This window comes from Asterias amurensis, chromosome 5 (genome assembly GCF_032118995.1).
Source record: "Asterias amurensis chromosome 5, ASM3211899v1".
Classification (NCBI taxonomy): Eukaryota; Metazoa; Echinodermata; class Asteroidea; order Forcipulatida; family Asteriidae; genus Asterias; species Asterias amurensis.
The window spans coordinates 26844938-26870343 of NC_092652.1; the positions used below are offsets into that span (position 1 = coordinate 26844938).

The 25406-nt window shown below is 37.3% G+C and overlaps 3 protein-coding genes across 12 annotated transcripts in view; all 3 read right to left on the bottom strand.

The window, feature by feature from the left end:
• The window catches only part of LOC139937009 (talin-1-like), a 94436-nt gene extending 91197 nt beyond the window's left edge, over positions 1-3239 (bottom strand). For all 10 annotated transcript variants that reach the window (XM_071931944.1, XM_071931943.1, XM_071931939.1 and 7 more), the window contains exon 1: positions 3170-3239. The gene's annotated coding sequence lies outside the window, so the exon portion shown is untranslated. The remainder of the gene's footprint in view (positions 1-3169) is intronic.
• A 923-nt stretch (positions 3240-4162) lies between these two features.
• Positions 4163-10671, bottom strand: LOC139937704 (all trans-polyprenyl-diphosphate synthase PDSS1-like). The gene is made up of 8 exons (XM_071932985.1): positions 10568-10671; positions 9909-10042; positions 8796-8937; positions 8119-8230; positions 7483-7592; positions 6824-7018; positions 5898-5978; positions 4163-5549 (listed from the first exon to the last, which is right to left on the bottom strand). The coding sequence occupies exons 2-8, from the start codon at positions 9962-9964 to the stop codon at positions 5409-5411; spliced, it is 837 nt and encodes a 278-aa protein (XP_071789086.1). The 5' UTR covers positions 9965-10042; positions 10568-10671; the 3' UTR covers positions 4163-5408.
• A 2419-nt stretch (positions 10672-13090) lies between these two features.
• Positions 13091-25406, bottom strand: part of LOC139937183 (uncharacterized) — a 60883-nt gene continuing 48567 nt past the window's right edge. The window contains exons 14-19 of the mRNA XM_071932242.1: positions 24661-25049; positions 23882-24277; positions 22618-23485; positions 21842-21952; positions 19939-20087; positions 13091-18501 (exon numbers count right to left, since the gene is read on the bottom strand). Coding sequence (XP_071788343.1) covers positions 18340-18501; positions 19939-20087; positions 21842-21952; positions 22618-23485; positions 23882-24277; positions 24661-25049 — 2075 coding nt within the window. The 3' untranslated portion in view covers positions 13091-18339. The remainder of the gene's footprint in view (positions 18502-19938; positions 20088-21841; positions 21953-22617; positions 23486-23881; positions 24278-24660; positions 25050-25406) is intronic.

Below are 25406 nucleotides of genomic sequence, written 5' to 3' on the forward strand. Positions count from 1 at the left end.
ATCAAAGTGCTCAATGCACAATGGACTCCTGCCAAGTAGCCATGATATGAAATAAAAAGCCAAAGTTAACCCCTTTAATCCAACAATACCATAACCTTATTCTAAGGGATAGTTGAATGGCCTTGTAATGCCAGGATGTACATGAAGGCTCAGGAAGTCACAGCAGTGGCAAGCAGAGACATAGTGTTTAAGCAAGCTTGCTGTCGACCATTGAAAATCAGTAGGGTGCCCCTACACACACAAACAAACTGAAAGATGGACACATAAACAACTTGCCTTCAACAACAACAGAAATTTAACAAATAATACCCTGAGGCCATTTCGAAACGGTGACATCGGTTACAGCTTTGGCTAGATCATCGCAGTTAGCCAGTGTTGAAGAATAGGCAGACGCGCGATCTAGCTGAAGCCGAAGTCGCCGTTATGGACACAGCCTTTGCTAAGCCAAAGCAACCACGTCTTAGTATAAGTTAGTATCTTAACCTACAGTACAATAAATCAAATTAAGATTGTCACAATTTATCCAAACTCCAAACTAATATTACAGAGTAAAATCCTAACATGTACATTACACATTAATTTGGCACTAAGTCATTTGACAGCTCGTAGAAATGTCAAGGAAAAGAAATGATTGAAGCTGTTCATTTCACTCGTTCTTATTATAAACAAAGTTGCTCATGTTATTTGCTTTCCTAATGACAGTTCTTGAGGTTATTTCAAAATAAAACAAATTAATTTATGATGCGTCGTACATTGTTTGAGCACCTGCACACTGTTATTATTTCTCAGTCCTTGATCTTGTACATCAAATGCTTTAAAGAATTCATAGAGTTTGCGGTTCAACATCCCGTGTTACTAGCTAGCTGTGGCTATACTTTGATTGTAATCTTATTAATTTTACCTCTATTTAGATTTCATTGAGGAACAAGGAAATTACAGAAACTTGGCTTGTGTTTATTCTACAGGATCTAATTTCCTTTGCAAAATAGTAACAAGCACTATAGAACACATTTGCTACAGAACACATTTCTCTTCTTAAAAGGAATTCAGTGGTCTCCTTTAAAAGCTGGGCTCAATTTCATAAAGGTGATTATTAAAGCATAAAATATTGCTTAATAATATTCTTCTAAGCAAAAGTTAGCAGGGGACCAGTCCCTTGTACATGTGAAATGGCATTTTGGCTCATAGCTTGTAACCTTATTATGGGGCAAGGGTCACTTGTGTTTAGCTGCTTTTGTTGTATTTTTAGCAGGTCAATGAAATAGGGTTCAAATCTGCTGGCAAAATGTCAGTTAAAACACCTCAAAAGTCAAAGTTCTATCCACCTAGTCTGCTGGCTAATTTGTTGCTTTCCACTGCTACGTGTAACCCACTAATTGTTCAGGTAGGCCTAGGTTTACTTCAAATTAATAAGGAAGGACTTGATAAGTTACAAGGCTTCTGGCGTACACCACAACTGACTTCGTTTGTGCACTACATGTATGCGTCCACAGCACCTACAGGTGCACCACGTTGAAGAGGCAACACCGCTGCAACACCCCTTTCACAGAATGGTTGGTCCGACCATTCAAGTTTGTTAGGCGTTTTAATGAGTTTTGACAGCAAAACAACCGCGAGTATTGAGCAGAAAATTTCATTTAATTTTTTTTTGCATAGCTTCAATAGCGTTACTTATTTGTTTGTTTGTTGTTTGTTTGTTAAGATGATTTTCCTGTCAAGGGAACTCAGTGGAACTACCACAAGGGGATGTGGCAACAGCCAATTTTTCTCACACAAACATTGTTTTAACGTGTATGATTAGTAATTGCATTCATCAAGATATTGTGATTAAGTGACTAGACGACAATACCTATATTCTAGACATTGTCAAGTCAGCAATTACAATAGCTTGGTAGGATTCAAACCCACAACTTGTGACTGCAAGTTTTGCAGGCTAACCACCCGGACCACGGTGACATTGTGAATTTATACAGTGTGTTGGGAAAGTTAAGGTGAGTTGTTAAAGGAACATTACAGAAATGGTGTTTGCTAACAAAACAGTTGCTGGCAGTGTAAGCACTTTATGTAATCCATCATATACATAAACTGACAAACCTGTAGAAGTTTGAGATTGATCGATCATCTGCTGGGTCACTGGAGAATAGTGAAAAACCGATTACAAATTTTTGCATTGCATCGATGGCAAAACAAAAATGAATAAAACGCTCACTGAGCGAGAAACTCCAAACGCGAAATTAGATTATTTATTTCTCATCAAATATGACATTTCAGACGGAAATATTTCAAGGGATTTTTTCTACTACCATCATCATTAGACCGTGTAAGTTTTGTTAAAATTGTGATCTTCACGATTTTTTTACTTACCAATTCTGTAACGTTCCTTTAAAAGAAAACTGAAGTCATTGCCTGCTAAAGACCAGAAAAGGTTGACTGAAGTATCAGTATGATTTTGAAAAAGTAAAGCATTACAGAGGCTCCAAAGTGTTTGACTCCCTTTAAAGTTAAATAGAGAAGCAGGTATGGAATTTGATGGATTATGATACATGGACCCATGGTGAAGTATGCGGAAAAAAATTACGATCCAAACTGACACAAAACAACAAGACAAAAACTCTTAAATTGCAACTTTTATCTTCCATGGTTTTAACATTAAATTAATGATTAAACAGGTCATCTCATAGTCTAGTTCGTTCCAAATTTATTAATTATTACCTGAATAAACAACAACACTGTATGGTGCCACCATTCGTGGTGTTCCACAACTGTTGCTGATTTATGCTATAGTATTTTTTTAAATTTAATGCTGACCTCGTCCTCATCTAAACATGTCACTAAACCACCACGGAACGTGACACTGACAGGCCTAAGTTAAGTAAGATAACGTAAGTTACAGCTTAACTTAGAGTTTGGAATACCGGAACTTTGACAAGATTTCAAAACTAACTCTGCAATACACAACAGCCGCATCAGGATTCATACGACACACACACACTCACGAGTTACTTCCGTGGACGAGAAGTTTCCCGGGCATGTCATCTGCCCCAACAACCTACCAAACCATCCACGGAACTTAAACTCATCAGAAACACTTTAAATTATAAACAAAATGTCACAAGTTAACAGGCATTGTTAGTTTCAGGGGCAAAATAATCTAATAAATTCGGCTTACCGGAATACAAAAATCGCACGGGAAAGTCCTCTCACTGGCGTTTCGGATTTGTGATGGGTGACTCCCTGATTAATATTCAAAATGGCGGCCTTTAAATTTTACGTCATGATTCGACCATTTCTTCAAAAAGGGGTTGTTCTTTACAGAGGGGAAAATTATACTTAATGTACACCGCCCTCTTGCGATGACTTTATAGTATAGTTTAACCATAGAGCTTACTCTATGGTTTAACACTTTGATCAATAATTATTATGTTTTAGGAATTTAGGGTACTCTTATAGATAAAAAAAAAAAAGTGTTTTAGTATGGGAAATAACAGAAAAAATTGTGGGGATGGGCTTATGGGTACCCTCTGCCACATATCAGGCACTGTATCTCAATCTGATAGACCCAAATGAGATAGCGGTCAAGGAGATCATTGTATCGTCAATTCATTGGATTTCTGAACAGTAATTTTCATTTGGGTTATTTAATTTCAATATATATATATCTCCATACAGCCAGTCTATGAGTTTATCTTCCCCAAAAATGACACATTTTAAAGAAGACAATAACCAGCCGTTGATTTTTTTCTATGGAAAAAGAGAAGAGTTTGAGAAAACGGGAAGATAAAGAGGCGATCGGTGCAATATTGAGTTTATCTGCATCATTTCAAAGTTGGGACCCTAAATGGAAATTTGTAAAGTATAATTAGTCTGCGGTTGGTAATGTTTAACATTTTGAGAAATTATTTCCTTCTAAGGTATGCGGTTCAAGAGAAAATGGCTCAAAAAGTGTTCAACCTGAGATCAGATTGTATATTCAAATTACGGATTACTCTTCCTGCAGGGACAAAATTATTAAAATAGTTTATCAAAAACCAAAGGTATACTTTGCCTTTTAAGGCTTCTGTATCAAAGATTATCCCACATAAAACAAATGCACATGGACAAAGTTCATCAAGGCAATTTATTGTACTTTATTAAATTCTAATTATTTGATATAAAATATTTTACACAATTATTTCTGATGAAAAAAATATTAATTAAAACAATGCTCTCATAAAATAGATAGAACATGTTTCTATCAATTTATCCTGCAACAATTTCTGACACTTGCGCAAATTTCTTCTACGTTTTCAGGGTCTATCACACACTTTCAATGACTTAAGATAACAAGATGGGTTTTGTACACACTGGTTATTGAATGAATAATTCATTGGAAAGACCCTTCAAGGAATTTTGACCAGTGAAACGGAGCATGCTTTACATATAATATTTACAAACTAATGTCTTTAAAAAACAGTTACACATGTACAGTATTCATGACTTGCTCCTTGTTTACTGACAGAAAGACAAATTCTACAATCAGTACTATCTCGGCAGCTCACTTTCAAAACAAATGAAAATAATTACAGTTCCTGAAAACATCAACCCTGACTGTAAAACCTTTTTTTGTGATAACACACATGTTAGCCTTCGGGTTTGTATTGCCCCCCCCCCCCCCCCACACACACACACGCACACAACCCTGGTTAAAACAAAGAAATATTTGGAAAATATTTAAGGTTTCCCTGCTAACTAAATTATGTATTGCATTGAGGTAGATTGCAAAAAGGAATGGGAATCAAATTTCCAATTAGATTTAAGCAACAATTCCTTGGAAAATCCAGCAGGACTAGGAGCAACAAAGATCCATAATTTGATGTCCATTTCTTAAAATCTGTTGTCTAATTCAATTAAGTGGAGGCCACACAAGGTTTATCCAGGATTGTAGACTTTTGAGATTTTTACATAACATTTATTTGGGTTTTTGTCATACCTCGATGCTTTATAAAGCTAGTACAGTCAACTTTTGTTATAACAAGTTCGCTGGGACTGGCCAAATAACCTTTTTATAAGAGGAACGCTGTTATAAGAGAAACAAACACAGCAGAAAATGAGATTGTGGACTTCAGAATGTACTCTTTATAAGCTGAGCATCTTTATAACAAGGGTACACTGTGGTGCACAAACTAATTATTTATAGAATGTCACCACTTTTAGAAATCTATGCAAAAACGTGTTTTCTCTGTTTCATTGGGACGTCTTGTTTCGCACCATTTCATTTTGACGCGACCGGGTTTCTGTGTACATTAGTGTACACCAGGGGTTGTTATGGTGAAAGACAACATTGTGCAGTTTTCACAACCTGTATTGCATAAAGGCTGTTTTTAGAGATACAACACTCTTGCACTGACACAAGGATTTCAACTACGGATTTACTTTATTCTTGTAACAACTCGCTGTGCAAGTTCTATAAGTGCTTGCCTCTCTGGACTGGGATGTAGTTTATTGATCTGTTTCTGAGCTTCTAAGCTGTGCTGGTTAGCGATGTGTCTTGTCTGCTCGATGCCTTCAGTCTGAAAATAACAGTTAGTAAAAACAAATGGTATAATATATAGTCTTACATAGCACACGTATCTACCGAAGGTACTCAAGGCCCTTGAACAGACAGAAACATTCTAAGAAATGTTTTTAAAAATTTGTTTTAATTATGAGACCCATTTATGTAGAACCTTGTACATGTATTCAGCAGCCACTGCCAGGGCAAACCCCTTCTCTAAGCAATAAGTGTAAGGAAATGGCAACAAACTTAGTACAGTGTTCTTAAGTTTTCTATGTTTATACTGCTTAGAAATCAGCTGATCAACTTCGCAAAAATCGCATGCCTGAATACAATCATCTTTTAAAATACATCAACTAGTTACCTTGGCAACAGCTTCCCTTGCAGCCATTACATCACCAGGCTCGCTAAACCGTCTCATGATCATGGCATCCAACTCTGGGAACTACAGGACAGAAAATAGAAAACACGATAATTCAACTTCCTTTGGAGCAGTGAAGCTTCAATTTTCTCGGTTTTAACTCAAAATTCATGATATATTCAGCAGAGAAATATTTGAGGTAAAAATGAAACAAAATTATTTGAAGATCGCATGTTTGCTTAAAAGTAATCTTAGTTAATACATTGTTCGAAAACCTCATGTTTGTAAAATTTGTAAAAATCACAAATATGAGGAGACCCAAAGAGCTGTTGAACAACTTCACCCATCGTAACTCCATTTTCTTTTCAAACCATCTACAACAAACTTCTTAGGAGAGTTTTGTTGTCAACACCATCTTAAACTTGAATATAAATTTATATAAGTATGCTTAGATTATGACATTTTAACCTGTTATTAACAGTTGAACTTTGTTACTACTTGTTTTTTTTAATCAACAGTTGAATTTTTTGAATTGGACAGTTGGATTTTTTGTTTACTACTTGTTTTGTTTTTAATGGAGCTGGAATGGAGTATTTTTGTATTATCTTGTACATATTTTTTTTGTTTTTGTTTATTCTGTCAAATTTTTTTTCTCCCTTTTTAATGTTTATATTTTATTACTTCTTGTTGTATGTTTAAACTCAATTCAGCCCTTGGCTGCGATGTTTGAATTTTTAATAAACCAATAATAATAATATTGACCCCCATGAATGAAAGACTTCAAAGAGCTTTTAGGAAAAGTATCCCCAATGCCAGAGAAGTAGATCAAATAGCATGATTTCTGTACATGTGAAGAAAACAAGGGCTACATGTACTTGTTTTCACCAGGTAGACATAATAAAGTCTGACTTTTCTCCTCTTTGTAATACCTTCTCAGCAGCAAACAGCACTGGCCCGGTTGCAAGGCCCAGCTTCAAGTCAGCAGCCGTCGGTTTCCCCATAGCGGCATCACTGGATACAAAGTCTAATACATCATCTATCAGCTGAAATGCCATGCCTGTATTCCGGCCGTACTCGTAGGCTATCTGACACACCTCAGCACTGCAACCACCTAGAATTGCTACCTAGGCAGACGGGTGGACACAAACAAAAGGAGCTCTAAATTACTGGTATTACAAACATACTTGGTTGAAAGTGCAGCAGCAGTATAAAGCATTCTAAGAATCTGTTCACTTTAAAGTAATATGGTTATGGAAAAGTATATCAGTTTGTATCCTCCAAAATGTGAATTTGAGAAACGTTACTCAGATTGTGTGGACTAAACCACTCCAGATTTTTGCTGATATCTCCAATACGCTACCACCTTTTGAAATTTTCACAAGTTACTTTAAATTGTATATATCTACATTTATAAAGGATTCAAACAACCAAAGGATTCCAAAAACCAAAGGCATACGTTTACTTTATAACCCACTGTTTATAAAAGAGAAATAGTCTCCCTTCCATTGAACATTTATTTTAACAAAATGAACACTCTTCAAAGGAGCAATGTTTTTAAGAAGTCTACAGTGAGGTATCTTTTTCTTACTGCTTGACAGCTGTAAGCCATGAGACTTGCTGTTTTCTTGAACGTCTTCTTGAGGTAGTGGGCAAATCGCTCATTTTCATCCTCCTTGGAACCAAGCTGCATAAATTCCCCTAAAGAAAAAATTAAATAAAGTATGTGATATTTATCGGAAGAATAAAACTACCATGAATCATAAAAGGCCTACTTTAGTTCAAGTATTATTCTTAAAGACAGGGTCATAGGTTGTTTTTTTTGTCAACGAAATGCAGATTTATTGGCAAAGTTATCAAGAAAGATACAATAAAAGTCAACTGTGTAAGTTTTACAGTGCTGAGAAAATAGCAAAAAACCTCACAGTATTTTCACACGAACATTGATTCAACTCACGTTTGGCGAGCTGACAGTTGGTAACATTAGGCTGTTGCACACAGTAAAGCACGGTTCATACTTCCTGCAAAAGCCGATGGGTCATAATTTTGACGTCTAAACTGTGCTTAACTCCTGCAAAATAGCAAAATATTCGCTGTCACAGCCATGTGACGTCAAAAATTGTATGGCGTTCGCATTCGCAGGAAGTATGAACCGGGCTCCATTCAGTGAATTAACATTGTATCGTACACCAATGAATATTCTCTTAAAAGCAATGATAAGACTCACCTCTAACAAGATCTTCAATGACTTGGGAAAGAATTAAAACAACTTCTTCGTTTCCTATTCTTGCTAAAACCTGAGATGAAACTGATAGAACAAAGTCTCCAGCCAAAATTGCCTGTGAGGAGAAAACAAAAGAATTGTTAGTTCAACAATAATAAATGCAGCACCAAGACAGCACCAAGGCAGTACCTCCATTGTATGGACCTCTTTTTTTAAAATCCAGGTTCACACTACGGGTAGTTACCCACTGTCTTGGTCTTTTGCTTGTTTTTCTCGTTAATAACATTTTCAATTCTTGACTGTTGTTTTGTTGTATTGTCACACCATTTTTGAGTAAAATTAATTCAATTTCAATGTGCAATTTTCAGTGTGTAATTTAGGGGAGTGGCTTAACTATTTCTTTATTTTTCTTATTACCAATTTGCCTTTAATTTGATTTCAAATTTTAAATTTATGTAAAATTGTTGTAATTCAGCCTTTGTGCTGCGAGGACAGTTTTTTTAATAAACCATTTTATCTATCTATCTATCTATCTATCTATGCAGGGCTTAAATGTATGTAGAGGAAGGGATTTCTTCTGCACAATATTTCATTGGTTCATATATTTTGACATTTTTCTCAGTGCAATCCTACAGGGAATATATCCAAGTTCTCAAACGTAATTCATGATCTTGCTTTACCTTTCTCTGTCCCCACATTTCGTTGATTGCTGTTTTGTTCCTTCTTGTATCTGCATTATCGATGACATCATCATGCATGAGACTCGCTGTGTGGATCATCTCAGCTATCATTGCAATCCGTCTCTGAGTATCCACCAGTTTACTGAACAAGACAAAATAGTCAGAATATGTTCAGATATTCAGGGGAAAATAAGAGACTTGAGTAATTTAAAGAGTATTAAAGGAACACGTTGCCTTGGATCGGACGAGTTGGTCAAAACAAAAGCGTTTGTAACCGTTTTTTATATTATGCATATGGTTGGAAAGATGTTTTAAAAGTAGAATACAATGATCCACACAAGTTTGCCTCGAAATTGCATGGTTTTCCTTCTACTGTGCGAACCAACACGGTCGGCCATTTATGGGAGTCAAAATTTTGACCCCCATAAATGGCCGACGTGTTAGTCGACGAGGTAAAAAGAAAACCACGCAATTTTGAGGCATGTTTGTGTGGATCATTGTATTCTACTTTTACAACATCTTTCTACCCATATGCATTTTATAAAAAACGGTTACAAACGCTTTTCAAAAACCAACTCGACCGATCCAAGGCAATGTGTTCCTTTAATAAGTATATTAATTTTGGTTTTTACCCATACACCGATGTGTGTTAGCACTGTATACTCAATACTTAATAAGATTTATTAAATGATTATTCACACATTTACACCTAAACTATAAACAAGATGGTCATGGTGAAAAACTTCCCTTGAGTTATGTTTGCCTGAAATGCCATTATTCAGGGTTGTGATAGGCTGTTGAGAAAAAAACCCTCAAAAATTTGTGAGAATGAAGCCCAATATTAACATATATCTTTGGTTTTTAAAAGCCCTACTCTGCCATCTGGGGCGTTGTTATTTGGTTTTATCGTAATTTTGTAATGAGTTTGGTCTTTAAAAAAAAAACTTTATAAAAAGCAGAGGTTAAAAACAGAGGAATCACATCCCTGATTTTAGTTTTTGAGAATAGAATAAAAAAACAATTAGTTTGATCTCCCGAGATCAAAACTCAATGTTTAAAAATGTAGGAGGCTTAATAGTAAGCCGGATGTTATGCCTAAGGGACGTTACTTACCTATTAGCACCCTGAGTATGAATATTGCATGCACCAGCCGTGAGTAAAACCAACATGGGTCTAAACGCTTTGCCTTTCCCATCAAAATAGTACTGTGCAACCTCTTGTAAAGATCTCTCATCTGTAATTAATTCCTATCAAATTCAAAAGACAACAGAAACAAGGTATTAAAATATGACTTGGGCCAACCTTCATAAAGCTGTCGAGCAGAAAATACTGCTGAGCAAATTTCTTTGCTTATCAAAAAATGAGTTGCAACAATGTAAACTATATAGGAATTTGAATGGTACCCAGTTTCTGTTAAGCAAGGTTTTTCCTGTGCTTAGCAGAATTTGTATGCTAACTACATGCTTTATAAAATAATTAGCAGTTTGATTTTATATTCAATCAAAATAACTCACTTGTAAAGCATTGCAAAATAGTTACTAAATTGTATCAGTTGCTACTCAAAAGAAATCGTAATTTGCTACTAAATATACAAGTAAATTACACAAGACACTTTCAGTCTAAATGTTTTGCTATGTAAATGTTTCAAAAATAATTTGTTGCTTTTTCCTTTATGTATTATTCTAAAACTTAAACAATACAACAAAACAATAACAATACAACAAAACAATAACTGCTGTTAAAATCATCCCATCTAGCTAGCAGTATTTTACCTTACAAATGTTTTGATGCAGGGCCGATATTTCATCTTGCGTGAGTTTCTCCGGACTAGTCACTTCTTTAGGAAACAAATGTGAATTTGTGGAGTAACATGGACCCAGGCTCCTTTACAGAGTAAGACAAATTCAGATAATTAACAATCAGTTAAATGAATAACAAAAATACAAACATTATGGTATTTAAAGTAGGCCTATTTCAAAGTTAGACCTAGTAACTGGGGCGCTGTACTCCTTTTTTCAAACTTTGACATTATCGGTTGTACCTAGTATGACAGAAAATGTCAAAATTTTGAAAAAGGAATACAGCACCCCAGTTACTGGGTCTATTTCAAAGTCACTTTTTGTTGTAGTTGCGATAACGTAACCCTCCTCCCGCCAGGAGGAGGGTTACATTTTCGCAACTATTTTTGTAGTTACGATGACAGTAACCTATGGAGAGGGAATATACTCCAGACAGTAGGAGACGACAGTCTGTAATTGCTGAGAAGATGGAGGGTTACGATAATCGCAACTAATGGTGAGGGACCACAGAATAACAAGCATTGCTACTTTTTAGGAAGCTTTTAAAATAAAGAAATATAACATTATTGAGATTTGTTCTATTTCTAGAACTTAAAAACATAAGGCCAGGGAAGATAAATTTAAGGATGGATAGTTGCGATGATCAAAACTTTCCATCCCCTGTGACTGTCAGGAGGGTTGAGGGTTAACAAATACAATTATCCCAACAAGAGACTCGACAGTGAGTGATTGTAAGCATGGGGGGAGTAGCTATAGAAAACAGGGGCACACTCGGCGACAGCCCTAACCCTAACCCTAACCCTACCCCTAACCCTACCCCTAACCCTGGCTGGAGTGGCCCTGTATTCTATAATTGTACCGCATGGGTTAAGAAAGTTGCGATGATCGTACCATCCATCTTCCGTCGGGAGGATTGAGGGTTACTATCATCGCAACTAGGACTAATGTTGTTTGCAATAAGTGTAACCACAATAATCATCGACCATCAGAAGGATGGACTATGGAGGGTTACCGGTCAGTCACAGCTATCGCAAATCGGAAGTAAGACTAAATTAAGGCCACTGCCTAGGTTTGTGATACACATAATTAATTTAATACTCAGACCTTTCGTAAAACTCAGTCAATTACTTTAAAGTTCAGTCAGAATTGGATTATGAAATATGAGGAATTTATTCCACACTCCCCCCTCCCTTTAATACCTAGCTAGTCAAATCTTATTTTATCAATTACTTACTTTAGTCAAAGTTAACTTATTAGGTAACTCACCTATTAAGACTTCCTTTAAGTTTGTCTTTCAGTAATGAAACAAATACCTGTAGAAGAAAAACAAGTTCTTTTCAATGTTTAGTTTCGTAAGAATTAGAAGGAACATCACACACGCAACACTCCACCAACCAAGTCCAACCAACCATGCCTACAATCCCCCCTGCATAACCATGCACTACACTTACACTACAGTCAACACCGGCAAATGCCATGCGATTTTTATATTTTTAATCAAGTTAGAAGTACATGTGTTTACCGGTTTGTGATGAATCCCACGACAGCAGCATGATGTGATAATCTTCCTCCTAGAGTTTGAATTTATTTGATTCAAAGTTAACCTAGAAATCCTTAAAATACTGTGACCGATCTGCCCAGATTTTCTCGCATTCTGTACCCAAAAGGTTGCCATCTTGCATAAGAAATAGACTTGCATTTAAATTTACAAGTCGTTTGTGTGTTTTCTTTTTAACGTCAACAATGATTTCAACAGAGGGCGCTTTGAAAGGCTCAGTAAAATAAAAACCACAGAAAAAACTAAAAATGCAATACAAAAATATGCGAAAGTTAATATTCAATGCATCATGATCATTCAGTTGAGGAATAAGTTAGAGAATTCAAGATTTGACTTGGGACATAGAGAGTGGTCCAAACCAATCACTATGAGAGCCAATCAGCATTGTCAGATTATCCCTTGGGTTAGCGACAACTCGATATGGGGGAATCGATATGACCATAGAGTAAGCAGACTCGCTTCATCTTTTATAATAAAGAGAATAATTAAACGTTAAAGAAACCCCTCCCCCCAAAAAAAGGAAGTTTAGAAGCATCACTTTAGAAGTTTTTCAATCACAATAATTGATTTGGGAAAGATACACCTATGCTTTAGGCCTGTGAGCCATTTTAGTTTTCCTTTTTTATATACGAGACATGGAATGTGATTAGTGTTAACTCTGTAACTAAACACTTCTCAACCAACTGAAGAAAGGATTCTAAACAAACTATGTTTTAAAAAGTACCGGTACCTGGGTGTCTGCTCACTTTTAAGAAGTCAAAATTAAGACTTTGAAAAACGTTTAAAGATCCGTGGACACCCTCGTATGGCGCATTTTGATGACAAATTCTTTCAAAAATTTATACTATTGAAAATCAGGGGTTGCTGTAAAAAATTAAAACAGGCACACATCACAATCTTAAGAGTTGACAGCCAACAAAGAGTTTGTATTTCTTCCATAATAATTTATTTGTTTTTCAGTCCATTTACACATTGCACACAACTTGTAATGTACACGTTACAGACACATTGATTGGGTCCGAATGTAGACCAGCTCAGTACGTTGCAAACCTCATACATAGTGACATGGAGTTATTAACCTATAACCACACAAAACATTGAATTTACAAGATTCTTTTTTTTTTTTCTCACTTTTTTTCTTTCTCTGACTAAGACTAGTGTACATGTATTTCATGGCAGGGCACTGCGTGTAACAAATAGAGTAAGGTGATTCGTTACAGAAAACGAGTCAAACGTTTACAAATACGTATACAAAATATAGAATTATAATTTTGACATGAATTTGGGAGGAAGGGTCGACACATAGTACAGCTCACAGAAACATGAAAATTACACGGAATTGTGTGTATAAAGTTTTTTGTGATTTCATCATTTCAGGAACATTAAATGAAAAAGTGCAGCAATTATGTTTCACTGGTTACACCGAAATAAAACAAAACATGTTTACTCAATTTAGTTTCATGATTCTAAACTACTCTCAAAGTACCAAAAGAAAATATCCTAACAACGTCAGGATTTTACTGCATGGGTAGATATACCCTGCTCTTGACACTACAAAAGGTAGCCTTTAGAAAAGACTAGGCAGACTTCTCTGGTCTTTACATTAGCTTAGGTAGGTTTATGAAACCAATCAATGAATAGTTTGAGTAGACTATACCCCAAGACTCTTAAGTTTTAGGCCTTTTAGAGCATTGCTTAGCATGAAAAATAGGTACCGAAAAGCCTGCATTTGAACCCAACTTGACTCTTTAATACCTGAAGAAATGGGCCTTGACTTGTACTGTGTTACAGGCACAAGTATCTGTTGGTCATGTTTGCCACCTCTGAATACTGAACTCGGTACTTGTAACTTCCGCTCAATTATAACAATACCCTGATCAGCCTCCTCTGACCCTAGTGAGGATTTATCTGGTCCCTTATCGAGAAGACTTGTGTGACAATGAAAACAGAATTACCCAAATTGGGATATAATTCTACCCTGACTGGAACACTCCATAGCCTGTCACTAAAATTCGCTGGTGCCCAATTGGGAAGCCCTGAGCCACAGAAGGAACTATCCCAAATGAGATTTACCCCAATTGCAGATCGTTTCTCCCAATGAGAGTATCAATGATCACTACCCCTTGGATAAATACAACTTAACTACCCACAATAGGGTATATATTTGTACCCTGAATGAAACCTTCTTCCAATGAAGATATACAACCCTCAATCAGGAAACTTCTTTGGCTTAAGCTGCGGCCATCTTCTGCACAGGCAATTTTGAAGAATGCGCTTTTTTCAGAAGTTGTCAAATTGGCAACAGTATATCTTCATTCACCTGAGCTTTTAGATTACTATACTTTTAACCAAAACATAATTTGGGTAATTCAAATGAAGTAGTTGTTTGGCTCCCAGCTATAGAATTTGATTTATTACTATTATTGGGCCCAGATAGATGGGCCATCCCAACTCCAATTAGGCTAATTCTATAGTTGGGGTGGAATATACACGCATCCAAAAAACTTAAGTGATTTTGAACTCTAGAAGGGGCGGCAGAATACATTAATTACATCATACCAAGTTTTTAGATCCCAGAAACTTATTGCCAATTTGGATTGGTTTCACTTCAAAGTTACAAATAAAATGTGTTCCAACAATGTGCAGTTATTCAAAGTGAAACTTTCCACGAGTAATAAACAAAACGACAAATTGACACTTTTGTGGAAACAGTGAGTCAAACTTAGTAGCCCTATTTAAGACTGTGCAGGTCTTGTGTGTATTCAAACATTGGGACCCATTGAAGTACATGAGTTTGTTTCCTTCACATTTTAAAGCAATGTAGATAAGAACAAAGTGGTCCCAAAAATGTTTGAATTTGCATGAGACTTGCATGGTCTATTTTTGTGATTACGCTGGACAACCATATCAGCTGATGAACACCAATCCCAGGATAGATTAAAGGTTTAAGGACGACCGTTTAAAGGAGACAACACAAGCGTGTGTGCAAACTATTGAGAACATCAGGCCAAGCCGTGATCAACAAAGTCTGCAACAAGAACGACACCCCGCCCGGCTCATCAGGATTGGTAGCATTTTGCTCAGATTACAACCGACCTGCCGTCGATTTCACAAAACTCTTCCTAACTTAAGACTAATCTTAGGACTTACTTGTAGCATGCAGACGTTAAGATTAATCCAAAGTTAGGACGAGAGTTAGGACAAATACTCGTCCTAACTCGAGATAAGATGAGTCCTAACTTTGTGAAATCGACGGCAGAACCCCATTTTATAGAGCTGATAAGCACAAAATATTGCTTTTAAGTTTTATCAGCTAAGTAAAAATGAGCAGGAAATCAGTGACAAACATTGCATATCCTATGGCACTTTGTCTGGTGAGCAGTTTCTACTAAGCGAAAACATGCGTGCACTTAGCAGCTGGATGAGTTATCCTTGATTGCAGTGTGGTGCTATCATCTATGTTGACGTGACTTGGAACTTAAAACACAGTGCTTCGGAAAAATCACAATCTAACTGCAATTGTGCGTGAATAGTTAACAGTCAAATTGGATGGGAATCAGTTTCATGTTGAAGTTGTCCTACCAGCAGAGGATGGCGAACTACCAGGGAATCTAACAGACACATGAAACAATAACTACAAAATTTATCTACTCCTTGATACAAAGCCAGATGAATGTAAAAAACAAAATAGAGAACGGAGACACTAGACTACTGTTTGACTTCCAGTCAGGTCATCAGTTCATGAAATTGATTCCCAATCAATTGACACTTATTCTCTCAACATGAATGTTTATAGTAATCATTGTTTTTGGCACAAATGAACATGAAATAGGCAGCATATAATGAATGTGTGCATACCGCACCTGACAAAACAAACCTTTCTTCATTTTGACTGTTTAAAAAAAGACGCCTAGAAATATCCCAAGCTGGACTGAGGCACAATTTCATCAATCTGGTAAGCGTTGCCGAGTAGAGTAAACCTCTTGGCAAACTGTGCAAGGGAACCAGTCAAATATACATCATTCCTATGGTATTTTAGATGGTTACCCATTCCTGCTTAGCAAGTTTTTGAAAATGTGCCCTAATGTAATCAGATAATCACACAACAATCATGTAATATATGTCTCAACTACTTTAACAAATTATCTTAAACCTATATAATGCAGCTGATGTTTCATATTTATGCACCAAAAAACTTTAGGGAGGATGTTGAAAAACAGAAAGTAACGAAAACGATGGTATCCTGACCAATATTACCTAAGTACCAAAAAAGCGACATGTTAGAAAGTTTGTAAAAGCATCATAACCTATTTATTCGGTATAAAAAGTGTATTTTTTTCTTCTGTCTACTCAACAATGGATGTACTATTTTAATCTTTGTCTCGGGTCATGTGTTTATTTTCAACCTTGCCAGCAAGAATGACATAAAACATGTCACAGACTTTCTTCCTTTACTACTACTGTCTTAATAAACATCAAAAAGTTGAAGCAATTTACATCTGGGAATTAATAATATACCTTCAGGAAGGGTGGGGGAGGGAGGGAAGGGAGTGAAACTATTTTACCTTTAAAGATCAGGGGTCAAAGCTCATCTAAGGTCAGGGTTCAAAGTTCATAGCATTCATACATTATATAAAGGAAGAGGTGTACAGAAATACCCTGGTAGTAAAAAACAATCTTGCTAGTACATATGCCAGTAGAAATGACACAGAAGGCATAGGGTTTAGGATGATGTATGTTCTAGTATCTCTACTGCTGCTAAAGAGTTCATGTCTAAGAATCCAATCCAGATTCCACAAGAAACTTCATAACAACTTTATGCGACAGTTTGATTCATACAACTGCTCCTGGATTTTGAAACAGCAGCATAGAATATGATGTCGTCTCGTGTTAAAATTTGTAACCCTTCGGAAATCATATTTTCTAGACATTTTGCTGGAAAATCCGGAACTCATATCAGGGCGAACAGTGATGATTATACTAGATCTACAGGGTTTATAAATAAATCCGTTGGATATTAATAACCGATGTAGTCAATATTTACAAAATACAGAGAACAATCCAGGAGAACTTTACATGCATGATGCATAATATTGCTCAGTCCACAGAATTGAGCTTATCTTCCTTAATTGTTTTCTTGGAGGTTGGTTAGAGAGGGGACAGGGAAAGATATTTACTTCTACTGTCTTGGATCAACCAGACGAGAAAACTGTTTTTCTTTCACAAGCAATGTTTCTTGTGGTAAATTAAGTCTATCCACGTTTGAAAACCAAAAAAATGTATAATTTATTTGCAATTAAAAATATTTTTGTAAACTCAAAAGGAAGGGTGTAGTATAAAAGATAAAATGAACAAACTCAAAAGAAATACTAGGACTCAAGGTGGCTTAACGGAGTACCAGTTTCTTGGTAAGCATGAATCAGTGTGTAGCGCGATACACTGCCAACCAGTCAAAAAACCAATACAACCAATACATTCTTGGTTGGTAATCCTCCATTTCCCACTCAGCAACACAAACCTGCTGATACATTTATATTTTAAAGGAATTAGACCTAGATTTCCACAACACAACTGGGCAATTCTTTTCCGAACAGTTAAAATATATATTTGTACATTTAACTCCTTCAATGATGTATGTAAATTGTTCTCTACGACACTGAAAGTATTTCTAGTAAATTCCTATTTTTTATTTTTTATTTTTGACTAAAAAATCTATCCACATGATATATCCAACATAAATTTTAATCTTTTAGTAATTTTTCTTCATTAATCTCTTAATGTACCCACCTATTTCTTTTTCAAATAATTGACAAAAAAAGCAAACAGACCAATTTCACAGAGCTGCTACGCGAAAAAATATCAAAAAATTTAACCGTTTAGCAAAAAGTTGCAGGTTACCGGTGTAGGCACAAGTACCAACAATATACATTACATGACATTTTGGCTGGTAATCTGGTTCTGCTAAGCAAGATTTTTCTGTGCTAAGCAAGTTTCGCTTAACAGCAAGTTAACAGCTTCATGAAATTGTGAACTGCTCACTTCGGATCAAATCATCTTCCATACTTTTTTTTTGTTCATCACTCACACTGCGCCTCCTCTTAATGGTTCAAAAAAAGCTAATAAATTAAAATGCCTAAAAAATACTCTATAAAATTATAGTAAAACCATAAATATCAAGAAATAAGGACTATGTGGCTGATTGCAGTGATAGACGTTGACTGAAGTCACGCTCTGGAACTTGAAGAGTAAAACTGGCACTAGATAGACTGGTGAGGGCACCTTGACTTGCTTCCATCGAGGGGAACGTGATAAGAACAGTGTAATTGGAAACCTGGTCATTTGGATCCACCTTTACAACAAAACATAGGGAGGAAAAGTAAAACAATAATGATTTATAAATATAGTTTTTGGAAGAGTACGTTTATCCATAGTTTCAGATAGACTGGTGAGGGCACCTTGACTTGCTTCCATCGAGGGGAACGTGATAAGAACAGTGTAATTGGAAACCTGGTCATTTGGATCCACCTTTACAACAAAACATAGGGAGGAAAAGTAAAACAATAATGATTTATAAATATAGTTTTTGGAAGAGTACGTTTATCCATAGTTTCAGATAGACTGGTGAGGGCACCTTGACTTGCTTCCATCGAGGGGAACGTGATAAGAACAGTGTAATTGGAAACCTGGTCATTTGGATCCACCTTTACAACAACAAAACATAGGGAGGGAAAGTAAAACAATAATGATTTATAAATATAGTTTTTGGAAGAGTACGTTTATCCATAGTTTCAGTGTCAAGATTGTATTAAAACAATCCTGACATTTGAAATTTTGTATTGATAAGTTTCGAGAGAAAAAGACAATTGATACTGTATCCGTCTCATACTCTTTCTCCAATAATAGTAGGAACTATTGATTCTTATTGTATCATGATGTCCCAGTTTCTTGCTCTCCTGGGCTAGATCCAATTTGTTTAGATCCGATAACATATGAGAAAATCTAAGAAGGCTGTATTGTGATAAAGGTATCTACAAAGAAGCACAGGAATAGCTACTTAAGTTTAGCATCTCAGGAAGCATCTCCCGTTTAACACCCCAGGATAAGAACCTCTTAGATTAAGCAAATCAGGATAATCATATTTCACCGCGTTTACACTAGCGCGCTGTTCGTAGCAAAACTGGAAATGACCATACCGAATTGCCATGTCTAATCCACCTTTGCGTTATCACTTGTATTTTGATCCATTTTGCCAGATCTTAACCCACCAATTGCTGGATTCAACCCTCCTCGAAAGGTGGATTAAAATTGCCAGATACCGACTGGGGTCTGACCTGGTTCACACAAGTCGTTAATCCACATTGCCGAATCTGAACTGGGTCCGATTCAGCTTTCGGGATCTAGTGTAAATGGGGTCTATTAGACTAGCTCCTCAGGATAACTCAGTTTCAGATTAGCATCTGAGAATTTGGATTTTGGGGAAAAATCAAACACTTTTGATCTGGCTGTGCTCCGTGGTCATAATGGGTGGATGTGGCTGGCAGCCAACGGCGCCCTTGCATGCCTGCTTCTTGAACATGTTGTAGCCGCGTCCTTCGCAATTCAGCTCTTAGCTGCGAGTAAGGATGATTAGCCCCCAAATTATTGTTATTTATTATTATTATTATTAACATGTGAGGAGACGTTTTCTATAAAGCACCTAAACCGTACCATTGAGACCGACTCAACAAAAGGTCAGCATAAAATTGGTTTAAATTAAACCATTGCTTGGTTTGTAAAATGTTTTTACCTGGTGAGATCCAAGGCAAGGTCTCTGTCCATCGTTTGGTAGCCATCTTATTTCACCAATTTGTTTGACTGTGTCTTCTAGTAATGTTAGCGCTGCTTTACAAGTCAGATCAGCTGATAGGTTTGTTACTTCAAGCGTCTCAGTAACAGCTGTAGAAGGATTGATAAAGTAGAGTTACAAGTAGAGTTAGATCTTGATGATAAAAAAAGGGTTTAAGTTTGGTAATTACTCTCACAAGTTATGGCAATAAAAACTTACTTGATTAGAACTACAGCATCTTTCGATAGCAAAAAGCATTTTGAGAATCATTTCACTTTGAAGTTATGTGGTTAGGAAAACAACATCAGTTTTTATCTCCCAAAATTTGAGTCTGAAAAAATTGAGTATTCCAGAAAATGTAGAGAATTGGAAGAGTAGGAGAAGAGTAAACTTTTTAGAAGAGAGTTTTTAGAAGAGTAAATTAGTTCCAATCCTCATAGTTTCAAATCACACACACACTGTACAACCAACCTGATTTCATTTTCACTACCACTTGGAGACTAAGAACAAAAAAACAGAAAAGGGAAAACAAAAGGTCTCTATATCACCACTGTGTGTAGAGCGACAAGCGATTTGCGCGCATGCGCTGATTTTTAGTTCCATCTAGCGCCCTCTCGTGGTTAGGTTTGGTTATGAGTAAACACGATCGCGTTTTGATGGATCAAGAACAAGGTAATTAGTGGTACCTTTGTTGGCGTTTTTATGGGTGGATCATGAATTTTCTTGTTGAAAAACAAGCTCAGGAGGGAATAATAACTCATTGTGAAAACGTACACGATAATTAACACGGAGCAAACCTCAATGGAGCCTCGTGGACAGCCATTTAGAAAAGGGTTGTTTACACACACACCGTGGTCGCGTTTTCGCTGTTAATGAATTTTCTATTTAAGACACGGTGTGCCTTGACTACCAATGTGATGTTGCTAGGGCCAGGAGACTGTGTACAAACGTCACTATGAACAACGCGCAACAGAATCCCAAGAAATCTTGTTTGCCGTAGTAAAACCCGCGGGGGAATCCCACCATTTTAAGACAAAGTACGGGGTTTGCTCATATAAAAAAGTAATAATTAGGTAAAGGAAGGTTTAACTTCTTATATCTTACTTTCCTGGTATAAAGAAAAACTCATCTTCATGAAGAAAATCCGCCTCAAAATCTGTAAATTTTCAGCCTGCGCTCGTCTCAGTTGGACACAAACTTCGGCACAGATTTCCCTGATTTTCGCGGGGTTCAGTCATCACTCTGGTGTTTCTTTACTACATAAGTTTGCAGACAATAAGTTCTTCATGATCCTATTGGTTAACCTCCTCTTTAGTATGAATATTCAGTATGTAAAGGAAGTTTTTTTATCAATGAAGTTTGGGCAAAAAGAGGTCATGCTTAATGAATATGCATTTCCCAATGACCTCGCAGAATTCTCGCGCATGCGCGCAAACCGCGTGTCCCTCACAGGGCTTTTTATACAGCGGTGATATAGAGGAATTCTAAAGAATGGGGTGCTCCAAAAGGAAGTTTGTGTACAAAGTCTTTTGGAGGTTCATAATAACTACAGGGACAAAGGAAAAACAAAAGACGTCTCCACAGGGATGCAACAAATAGAATGTATGTAAAAATGTCATCAAATTATAGGCAAGCATGTTTTAGTAGAAACAACAAAGTGGATTGTGTCAGGAATCAGACTTTTTTTAATGCAGCAGTTTGTGACTTTAAGAGACTTCGATTGCTATTTCCTCAAGTTTGAAAGTATATTTCACATGGAAATATTTCTCTGAAGGATTGGCACTGATATGAACTTTCATGTTGCCAATAATCATGAACAGTGTCTGTAACAGCTTCATGAGATGGGTTTGGTTCTGGAATGTACCTGGTATTTCTATAGTTTCCTGGGGGCCTACTGCCTCAGAATGTTGGATCTTACGCTGTCGCCTTGGCGCCCTCGGTGGTCGAACTTTGAATTGACCAGACCTAGTACTTCCTGCGATATCAAAATAAAGCCAATTTAGTTGTGTGCGTTGAAGATAAAGCATCTAGTGATTATATTTTGCCAAAACGCAAGAACAAATGAATTCGGTATTGTTTTATATAACTAACACATAAATCTTTGTCAATTGAGTTTGTATTCACAATAAAGACACAAAATAGACACAGAAACTCGTCCACCCCATGCTCTAAAAAGTCTTTTAATTTTTTTTTTAAATGAGCATGTCTCAATGTGAACACTAACCATGTCCATCATGACATGACCTTGCCTAATTTGAACAAACAGGTGGGATCACCTATTTTGGAAATAATACTGTTAAGTGTCCAAAGTTTCCTACAGTCATCCATAGAGGACTCCTATATTAAATTTTGGAGCATCCCAGCAGTTAAATATATTCAAGGCATAATAAAGGATGACACATGACACGTGTTCTACCAATCAAATGACAAGGATCTTTGTGTGTGGTATAAAATCAATATTAATGTACTCTAAAAAAATAAAAATAAAATTTTAAATATATTCTCAAAAGATGGCAAACTCAAGCTCTTCTCAGAACCACCACTATTAAAAAGAAATGTCAAAAAATCTCTCTCTCTCTTATTTTTCAAGGTGATGAGGGGGAGGGGGGAGGGATGGAGGGGTAGCATTGAATGCCTTACCTCGTTCTTGTGGACTCATCCTCATGTAGGACGGCCCAGGGCTCTGTGAAGGTGAGGCACCAGGACTCTGCAGGGAACCATCAGCACTGTACATATCCCAACCTTTCATTGCACGATCCCCCGCATAGCCACGCCTTGAGTGGTGTTGATATTGCAACATTGTCTGTTGGGAAATTGGATGCATCTGCCCCGGTATCGTTCCCGGCACTGACTGCACGTAAGAGCTCGGTGTGACAATCTGCGGCTGCTGCTGCTGTTGTTGTGGTTGTTGTTGTTGTGGGCCAGGGGGACGTTGTCCGACCATAGTAGGAGGATAACTCATCAGCTGCTGTTGGTTTACCATAAGGGGGTTGGGGGCATTTGGGGACGTTGGGCGCTGCATTTCTTGCTGAGTGGGATGGGTGGGCAACGATGCCGGCTGGTAAAAGATCGGCACAGATTGACTGAAGGGTGGTTGCAGTGGTGGTTGCTGCTGCTGTTGTTGCTGTTGATCTATAGGAGGTTGATACATAATATGGGGTTGACCTTGTTGTTGTTGCTGCTGCTGTTGTTGTTGTTGTTGTTGTGATGGGATCACACCCTGATATCCTTGAGGGTAAGACACCTGTTGTACAGGCATTGGCTGCTGAGGACTGACCAACCCACCACCCTGTGTCTGATACAACACGGGTCCCCCTGTGGGTGGGTTGCCAGGGGACACTAGCCCTAGCTGGTGAGGACTACCTGAGGCAATTGGTTGGGGTTGAGGTTGAGGTTGTTGGAGGCCCTGTATTGAATGCTGTTGGGGCAGGAGTTGGGATGGAGGTGAATGACGATACATCTGTGATGGTGGAACATTCACTTGCTGAGACTGTGGAACCTGCACCACCTGGGAAGAAACCAAAGAAATAGTCATGAATATAAATATCAACTCTCAATTACTACTTGGGGGATAAACAAGTCTGCATACTTCTGAATGGCAAAATCAATGATTTAGACACAAACGTTTTGATGATTGTGAATTTGAGAAAAAAGATTTAGCTGTTGTGTTAATAAACTTGTTGTATAAGTGCAACAAGGTCAAACTATGATTTTTCAAGCTTGTTGCAACTATGTTGTAACTGTTTAAATACTTGTAAAATACTGTATGTTATTATAAATATACTTTATTTTCTAAATATATATTTATTTACTGATAACAAAGTATGTTTCTTTTTGCAGTGTTTTACCAGTGATTTAAGGTAAACAAATGACGATGACACTAATGACATTGACTAGGACCAACCTGAGCATGCTGCTGTGAGGGGGGTTGTCCCATCTGCTGGTGTTGTTGAGATGATCCCTGAACACCAGGTGAGCCCATCCCTACATGGCTTACGGGACGAATGTAACCACTTGACATGTACTGTTGTGCTGCAGACGCAGCCTGCTGTTGTTGCTGCTGTTGCTGATGCTGTTGTTGTTGCTGCTGTTGTTGTTGTTGATGTTGTTGCTGTTGTTGGAATACTTGTTGTTGTATCTGCTGCTGCTGTTGTTGTTGTTGTTGTTGTTGTTGTTGTTGTTGTTGTAGTTGTTGCTGCGACTGCTGCTGTTGTTGCAGCTGTGCCATATTACCTTCACCACCGGAGAGCTGTCTGCAGAAATGCAGCTGCTGCAGTTGGGAGTTCAGCTCTGGATATTCCTTTAGACACAGAAAAGAAAAGAAACGAGAGTACACAAAATGAGTGTCATTATTTTGACATTGAATAACTCTCAAACATCAATGTAGACAAACAAATTTTACAAAAATTGCCCATAGACTTGAATATTTTCAAAAACCAGTGCCCTTTGAAAATAACAATGGCCTTACCCTCTCAAAGATTAAACTTGGCCTGGCAAGTAAGTGGTCACACACTTCTGAGAGGGGTTTAGTTGGACCATCTTATCCAAGTTTGTTTATTTGTTTGGTTGGTTGGTCAATTGGAAAGTTGTAAACAATGTGCTGGTCATGACCCCCCTGATAAAGGGATATTACGACGACTAGAACGCTTACAGACAAGACGTCACCACAACTAGCTTGCATACCCCTGAATGTTGATGGTGCACCATCCCATGCTGCTGCGGCTGCTGCTGCTGTTGCTGCAGTTGTTGCTGTTGCATTCCACAAGGCTGCGGTACAGCACCCGGAGATCCAACATGGCTTCCCCCAGCCGAAAACTGGCCTGTCATTGGTTGATGAGGATGTTGGGGCGATACTATTGGCTGTGGTTGTTGCTGCTGCTGCATGGCATGCTGTTGTGACATCATCTGCTGCTGTGTTGGGAAGGCGTGGCCTGGTTGACTTGGTAGGCTAGTGATTGGATGCGGCTGTTGTTGTGGCTGTGGCTGCGGCTGCTGGCTAGACATGACTTGTTGGTTAACATTCTGTGGTTGATATACCATTGGTGTGCCATCTTGATTTAAAAAAGGAGTGCCTGGTGGAGAAATGACAAACAAACAAAATAAAATATCTCAGAAAAATCAACATACAATCTGCTGAAAAGATTCAGTTAAATTCTTTTTTTTTTTTACAATAGTTTATGGCAAATCACAAGCTTTTTCTATATATAGTCTTCTAACACCTGAGAAATGGAAATTTTTAGGCCCATTTAAAAAATTATTTTGGGGAGGAACATGAAAAGGATAAACAAAACGAGTATCAAAATTACACTATAGACTGCTTTAATTACAAGTCTTTCGAACGACCTCAAAATAATCCTTTCAAAGGGCCTCAAGGTGTGAGGGGCATTTGCAAAGTTTTGCCCAAAACACACCCCTAATAAAAAATAAAA